Raw genomic sequence first — 8,036 nt, 5'->3', positions numbered from 1 at the left:
TTTGTTTTGAATAATACTATACATACTATGTACATTTGTGCAGGGACGGATCCAGAAATCTTCCCTGGTGGGAATGAATTGAAAGATTAAAACTAATTAATGAGATATTTTGGAAGATAGAAACAATATACCTTACCATCTAAACTAGCTCAACTTTTGTTTAAATTTAGGTACATTTAGTAGATAGATATAAACCTTTACTATGTATATACATAAGGGGCATATACATACAATTAAAAGGGATGGGGTAGGGGAAGGAAGTCAGCTGCCCCCACTGTGGATCTGCCCTTGCATTTGTACGTGAGGTAAATTTCACTCGAGACCGTTTTTTTCGATCAATTAAACTAAAAGTCTCATGATTATATTTAACAACCAACTAATTTGATGAGATGATTGGAGATGGATTTGCCATGAAATTTTTATTTAATTTGCTACCTATAAAAAGCATGTCTTGGGAAGGTGGAGATTCATAAGGCCAAGTGAGACAATCTCTAGCCTTGCTATTTATATTGTTCAAGATGGAGTGTGGCATGCAAGATCGCACTGGCAAGAGGTACTTAACATCGGTTATATATAACTGAAACTAGACAATTTTGCTTATGTTGTTGCAATTTGAATGCAGATTAGACGGAAAAGTTGCCATTATCACCGGCGGGGCAAGCGGCTTTGGGGAAAGCACCGCCAGGCTGTTCGTGCGGCACGGCGCAAAAGTGGTTATCGCCGACGTGCAAGACGAGTTAGGGCAGGCGCTCTGTGGGGAGTTGGGGGAGAGTGATGCTTTGTACGTGCATTGCGACGTCACCTGCGACGCCGAGGTTAAGAATGTCGTCGAGGTTGCTGTTTCCGCGTTCGGCAAGCTCGACGTCATGTTCAACAACGCCGGGATCACCGGGAACGTGGAGCCGTCAATCCTAGGCTCCGACGACGAGAACTTCAAGAGGGTTTTGGAGGTGAACGTGTTGGGGGCGTTCTTGGGCGCGAAACACGCGGCGGCGGTTATGGTTCCGGCGAGAAAAGGCGCGATCCTGTTCACCTCCAGCGTCTCGTCGGTGGTTTCCGGGGAGGCGCCGCATGCCTACGCGGCTTCCAAGCACGCGATTGTGGGGTTGACGAAGAACTTGTGCGTGGAGCTGGGGCAGTTTGGGATCAGAGTTAACTGCCTCTCCCCGTGCGCCGTCGCGACGCCGCTGCTGGTGAAGGCCATGGGCGTGGAGAAGAGCGTGGTGGAGCGGATAATTTCCGAGTCCGCCACCCTGAAAGGGGTGGTGCCCACGGCTGAGGATGTGGCGGAGGCCGCTTTGTTCTTGGCTAGCGATGAATCTAGGTTTGTTAGTGGAGTGAACCTTCCCATTGATGGAGGATATAGTACGACCAATCAGAACTACACCAACAAGATCAAACAAGTATTGTCTGAATTGAGTGGATAATCCAAACCAAGGAACAATTGACTTCAACTTTGATGCATTAGATTGTTTAATTTGTTAGCATTTTTGGTTTGAACCAACAACTAGACCGATTTACTTCTATGTAGTATTTAATTTGTTACTTAAGGTCACAAGGCAAGATTAAATAAGAATGCATTTTGGGGTAACATCGGTAGACTTTCATTTAAATCAAAGTATATATTATCCTGACTTATGAAAGTATTGTGTCTTTTAACACTGTTGCAAAAATTGGTCTAGGTGCCCCTAGACCGTGGCCCTAGGCGCCTAACCCGGCCGACTCAGCTGCCTAGTGACTAACTCGGCCGAGTTAACTCATTCATTTCAGTCGAGTTAACTCGGTCGATTCGGCCTTGCTAATTTTTTCCACACACACACACATATATATATATATACTACTGTAAATTCTGAAATTTCCGACCACCTGAAAGTGATCTTATATCAAGTCGAAAGCCTTGTTCCGATCACTTTTGGTATCCGGAAAAACCCTTGTTGCTATTTCCGACCACTTTTTGCTTTCAACTTGATTTAAGATCACATTCAGGTGGTTGGAAATTCAATAATTTCCAGTAGTGATATACCCATACACGTGTACTGTTTTTTCTTTTTTAGTAAGCTGTATAGGCGCCCGCTTAGGCTGTCTAGGCGCAAGACGCTACTCTACCGTCTGACTAGCGCCTACTGCAACTATGGATTTTAATAAAAACTGCATTCCGTAATAGAAATCAAATTTTGTAAACACAACTAGAATTAATCTCGTAGAATGCATTAGTCTTGTGTGATTATGCAAGAAACATTTGGGAACAATCCAACCTTACAATCCCCAATATTGTCACAGATATTTTTCATGTTTGGTTTGGGGAGCTTCTAAATGTTTTAGATTCTGATGGAATGTTATATGCAGCGTCGATTTTATACAATATTTGGAGAGCTCGAAATGGTGCAGTTTGGGAGGCATATCTACCACGACCGGGTTCACTACTCAGAACCGCTGCTGCCGTCAAGGGTGCATGGACCCAATCCCGCCCCATCTCGGCTGCTATTTCCACAATTGCACGCGCTGCATTGATGCCGAGAGGGGACGATCGCCGTATTACTGCCCGAGACCGCCACACCGCCGAGCGAGAGTCTGCCAACGCCGCCGATCACTCCATGCCATCGGTAAGAAGATGCCGTGTCGATGCAGGATATTTACACGAGACGGGCAAGGCCACTGTAGGGGCTGTTTTGCTTGATGATGATGGAGGCTACATCTCGGCCTTTAGTGCACCATTACGGACTTGTTTATCACCGCTTATGGCTGAGGCTTTGGCGTGCAAGGAAGTTTTATCATGGTTAAAAGATCGAGGGGAACAGAGTATCGAGATTTATACAGATTGTTTGACACTACAACGCTATCTTACTACACCAACCACTGCGTTTCGTTCTTACATTGGCTATGCCATTGACAGTTGCAGGCAAATTGTCACCTATTTTCAGTCCTATTCTTTTAATTTTATTTCTAGATCAGACAATTATTTAGCTCATGCATTAGCTACTACGGCTTATCAGCAACTTGCTGCTATGTACTGGGATATCCACCCACCATACATTATTTCAGCCTTTTTCTAATAAAGCACCGCAGAAAATTAAAAGAAAAAAAAAAAATCTCGTAGAAATATGATGAGCAGTATAAAAAAATCGTTTAAATCATGCATCTTTTTCACCATGCATGCATGTTACTCTAATGAATTATATATATTAGACTACAATCATGTTTAATAAAACATTATTGTTTAAGTACTTAACTTACCGAAAAAATACCTGTGACAGGACATTATAACATGACTCATCATTAAATACAACATGCAATATGCAACTAGAAAGTGTAGTCCAAATTAAATTGCATCCTCACCTTCTTATGTATGTGCGATTGAAAATCAAGAGACATGTCCTCTCCATGTCAGTATGTAATATTTCATGTACCCTTGTCGCCAACAGTGGCTGCGTCCACATGGTACACGCACTTGGACATATACAATTCTTCCACATATACATCCAAGACAAAAGACTAAACCCTAGTCCCAAGAACACCCACCTTCACCCTAAACCTACTCTGATCTAAAATTTTGATAGAAGATACCACTTGCCAGATACGTCTCAACGGTATACAGATGTTTCAAAAAATGTTTATTGATGTGGTTGTTAGTTTCTAGCTTCTTGGGAAGCCTACTGGGGTCCAACACAACTAGAAAAGTTGGTGAATCATCGAAAAATAGAGCAGAAAGATAAGTAAAAACAGAATTTGACACAATAATTTTAACGTAAAAACCAAAAGAAAAAACTACGAACCTTTTTGAGCGGTGTGAAGCCTAAAGCTTTCACTATTTTGTTGTGTATTTTGTACATGTTACATTGTGTATGAGGATGAAGATTGTAGACGTTGGATAGGGAAGTGAACAATTAATAAGAAATTTATTGGGCATTATGGGTAATAATAGGTTCATGGGTGCTGAATAGGAAAATAAATAGGCCTTTAATAGGTTTTAATAGGGTAATTAATGGGTAATTAATTGAGATGGGAGGTGCCAATCACCTTGTACTTAGATGACATGTAGTGATCTCTCCCATATGGGAGGTCATGAGATTGAACTTCAGTGGAGGCGTTGTTGACTCTTTGGGTTTCAATAGATTGAGAAAGTATGTTTGAACAGATACTACAATGTCTCTTTGTGTTTCAATCGATTGAGAAAGTATGTTTGAACATATACTACAATGTAATAGAGTCAGTAGCATTAAAAAAAATGAGATAAGAGGTGGTTTGTTTTTAGAAAAGGGAAGGGCTCTTTGTGTTTCAATAGTTTGAGAAAGTATGTTTGAACAGATACTACAATGTCTCTTTGTGTTTCAATAGATTGAGAAAGTATGTTTGAACAGGAAAAAAAAATTGAGATATAAATGATACAAAATTGAGATATAAATGATACATTACGCCTCCACTGAGGCTCAAACTCACAATCTTCCAAATGGAAGTCCAATTCGGGTACCATTAAACCACATAGTCTTGGTAGAGTTATTGATAGTTAATTGAGGCATTTTTGGATAATTTTATGGGTAATAGTAGGTAATAAATAGGTACTTAATTGGTGGTAAGGGGTTTTGAGGGGATAATAATGGCTATTATGGGTATTTTAGTAGGGTAACTATTTTTGGGAATTATGGAGGGGTTTAGATGGTCCAACCTGATTCCCATACTGGGTATCCATCAGTGATAACAAGTCGGATCGTGGATGGATCCTTTAATTGTCTACTTGTTAGTTTAAGTTACTGAGCTTGGAAGGCTACAGGGGTCAGAGGGTCCCGAGCTGATAATGGTTATGTAGGAAATGTCAAAAGTCCCCCTTCACACATTTAGGAGGTGTTTGGTTGGATGTAGCTAGGTGTAATTCTTTTCATACTTTATTCCATTGCAAGACAAATTACAGTGTTTGGTTGGAGGGAATTGCAATTCCCTCCTTTTGTTGAATTGCAATTCATGGGGTACCCTCATGAATTGCAATTCAATACTTTTGGGAAAGGTAAAAATGGATGAAATGACAAAAATACCCTTGATGATTGTTATTCTTCTTATTACACAATGACATTTTAATCTTTATATCACTTTTTTCCTTCTCATTCCCATAATTCTATTCCTCCTACTAAACAATATAATTTGAATTCCTACATTATTCCTACCTTATTCTTTTCCCACCGAATTGCAATTCCTTTCCTTCCTAATTCCTTCATCCCAACCAAACACCCCGTAACGCGGTAGGGGGCGAAGGGAACACATGCTGGAGGCCCGACATGCACGACACGTGTGATCCATGTATAGGGGAAAATCAGGGACCTTGCTGATTCCTCCCCGTATGCTAAGATTCCTGATGCCATCGTTTCTGCCGCAGACGAGTTAGACTAAGGGGAGAAGGTCGGACAACTTGTTCCGAGCGAAAATGGTGGGAGTGAAACCTTCCGATGGGGGAAGACTATTGGCTGTTAAGCCAGTGTTCGTTCCCCGACTTAGATCGGGTCAGTCAGCTCCAAGGTCGGTTATGATCGGGACTAATTTCTCTCAAAAAGCTGACCAAGTACCGAGCAGGTATGTGATATTATATGTACATGGTTAGCTAGGGGAATATTCCCCATCAGTTCTATATTTGCATCCACAATGAAAGAAGAGAATTCACTCATTTGAGTTATACCTTAGCTTATATAGTTTTTTTTTTTTTTTTTTTTTTTTTTTTTTTTTTGTAATAATAAGTATGCTACACATGACAAATAAACTCATTTATATAAGTTATGCCCCAAACATCTTTTTATATGTCTAATAACCAGCAAATTACACATAATAGGTAAACAACACAAAAAAAGATCTGATCTTGTGTAATGGAGTCATGACTATTAGATACCAAAATTATATTGCACTCACTGGATTATCCGATCCTTTCGGGTATGTTATACAATTTTTTGGTATGTATACAATTATACATACATGTATAACATCTCCCACATTTAATTCCCCAACACGAAATGCAACAGTGTTGTAGGTTGATATCTTTAAAAAGCATAGTTTTGGGAAGGTGAGCTTCATTATTGGGTTAGACATACAACCAAATCGAAAATTTGGTATCACAGTACAGTATTCAAAATGTTGAATGGTCACTGCTCCAAACAAGAAGATCATTCCACTGCCAAAAGGTACACTGTACTGCAATACTTCTTTTTGTCCATAATTGATCGGCTCAAACCAAGGAGAACTTGTAATAAGTGGTTATCAATTAAGGCAATAGTCTAATAAAAACTTCTTGCATTGTTTCCTCGTTCTTTGCTTGTGTGAATGCATGCAGGCTAGAAGGCAAAGTCGCCATTATCACCGGCGGTGCAAGCGGTTTCGGGGAAAGCACGGCCAGGCTTTTCGTTGGGAACGGGGCGCAGGTGGTGGTGGGCGACGTGCAAGATGAGTTAGGGCAGGCGCTGTGCCAGAGCTTGGGGAAGAACGCCGTGTACGTGCACTGCGACGTGACGAGCGACGCCGACGTCAAGAATCTGGTGGAGGCGACGGTTTCCAAGTTCGGGAAACTGGACATCATGTTCAACAACGCCGGCGTACTGGGGAACAACAAGGACTGCTCCATCCTGGACGCCGACGGCCAAGACTTCCGGCGCGTTTTCGACGTCAACGTGTTCGGCGGCTTCCTGGGAGCCAAGCACGCCGCGAAGGCGATGGTTCCGCCGGCGGGGAGAGGCGGCGTGATCCTTTTCACGTCGAGCGCCGCCTCCGTCACGGCGGGGGTGATGCCGCATCCCTACACGGCCTCCAAGCACGCGATCGTGGGGTTGACGAAGAACCTGTGCGTGGAGCTGGGGCAGTATGGGATACGGGTGAACTGCATATCTCCCTGCGCCGTCGCCACTCCGTTTGCCGTGGAGGCGATGGGGGTGGAGAAGAGCGTGGTGGAGGAGATCATCTCCGCCTCCGCCAACCTCAAAGGGGTGGTGCCGGCGGCTGAGGACGTGGCGGAGGCGGCGCTGTTCTTGGCTAGCGATGAATCCAGGGTTGTGAGTGGACTTAACCTTGTGGTGGATGGAGGATACAGTACAACCAATCAGGCATTCATCGCTACAATGAAGCAAGTGCTATATTAATTAATTAAGCTTACTATTATTATTATTATTATTATTATTATTATTATTATTATTATATTCTTCCATTGCTAAAAATATGTTGCTTCAATTGCTTAGATTTACGGGGAAGCTAGCAACAACTATCCAAATATGTATGTTTTAGGTGAAGTTGTCAGCATGGGCAACTCAACTGGTCATTGAGGTGAAGTTTGAAAAATATGACCAAGGAGTCTCACCAATTAGCGACAGTGTGGGAACAACCTTTTGTACGCGAATAAATAATTTAGTGTGTCTATGAAAATTGTATGGTGTGTTGTAATATAATGTAATTGACCTTTTAAGAAAATTTTAAGTATTGATTGTTACATATACAATTGTATATATTGTTCTTGAGTTGTATAATATCGATACTATAGAAGAACAATAATTCATAGTAAATTATGATATATATCTTCAATTCAAAAGCATATATAGATGGCTATATATACTCAAAGAGTCAAGGCAAAAGATTGTGAGTCAATTAGCATTTAGCAATATTGTATTAGTATTTTAAGATAATAACAAGTGATATGTGGATTAAATAGTTGCTATTCACATTTAAAGTGTCGTCTTCCGACATATGCTACGAGAGGACAATAGATGCGTTGACAATCTAACAAATCTGGGGTAGACGGTTGATTGGGGCACTTCATGGCTTGAGGTGCCGCCCACTAGCCTCCATCCCCTTCTCTCGGCCTATGCCTTTGGGGCAAGTACAATTTGGGTTTGGTAGTTTTTTTCTTTTCCCGTACGTTGTGAACGGGTCTTAATTCACCAAAAAATTATGTAGTTGCTAAAGTTGTCATTATCCTTACAAATTTAGGATTGGCAAGATGACATTGGAAGAGAGAAATTTATATATATATATATATATATATATATATATATATATATATATATATATATATATAT

The 8,036-nt window shown here is 41.2% G+C and overlaps 2 protein-coding genes across 2 annotated transcripts; both read left to right on the top strand.

The window, feature by feature from the left end:
- Window positions 1-440: 440 nt before the first annotated feature.
- On the top strand, window positions 441-1,650 carry LOC109181783 (secoisolariciresinol dehydrogenase-like). Its single transcript, XM_019331694.1, has 2 exons — window positions 441-553; window positions 623-1,650. The coding sequence occupies exons 1-2, from the start codon at window positions 519-521 to the stop codon at window positions 1,425-1,427; spliced, it is 840 nt and encodes a 279-aa protein (XP_019187239.1). The 5' UTR covers window positions 441-518; the 3' UTR covers window positions 1,428-1,650.
- Window positions 1,651-6,073: 4,423 nt separating this feature from the next.
- Window positions 6,074-7,411, top strand: LOC109181782 (secoisolariciresinol dehydrogenase-like). Its single transcript, XM_019331693.1, has 3 exons — window positions 6,074-6,158; window positions 6,308-7,110; window positions 7,154-7,411. The coding sequence occupies exons 1-2, from the start codon at window positions 6,109-6,111 to the stop codon at window positions 7,104-7,106; spliced, it is 849 nt and encodes a 282-aa protein (XP_019187238.1). The 5' UTR covers window positions 6,074-6,108; the 3' UTR covers window positions 7,107-7,110; window positions 7,154-7,411.
- The last annotated feature ends 625 nt before the right edge of the window (window positions 7,412-8,036 follow it).

This window comes from Ipomoea nil, unplaced genomic scaffold (assembly GCF_001879475.1).
Source record: "Ipomoea nil cultivar Tokyo-kokei standard unplaced genomic scaffold, Asagao_1.1 scaffold1043, whole genome shotgun sequence".
NCBI lineage: Eukaryota > Viridiplantae > Streptophyta > Magnoliopsida > Solanales > Convolvulaceae > Ipomoea > Ipomoea nil.
Note: the sequence above shows the minus strand (reverse complement) of the source record. Positions and strands in the feature narration are given on the sequence as shown.

Bases quoted from the DNA above. Each gene is read 5' to 3' on its own strand.
- LOC109181783 (XM_019331694.1), top strand. From the start codon at position 519: ATGGAGTGTGGCATGCAAGATCGCACTGGCAAGAG. The intron at 554-622 runs GTACTTAACATC...ATTTGAATGCAG, and splicing joins CAAGATCGCACTGGCAAGAG to ATTAGACGGAAAAGTTGCCA.
- LOC109181782 (XM_019331693.1), top strand. From the start codon at position 6,109: ATGTTGAATGGTCACTGCTCCAAACAAGAAGATCATTCCACTGCCAAA. The intron at 6,159-6,307 runs GTACACTGTACT...GAATGCATGCAG, and splicing joins GATCATTCCACTGCCAAAAG to GCTAGAAGGCAAAGTCGCCA.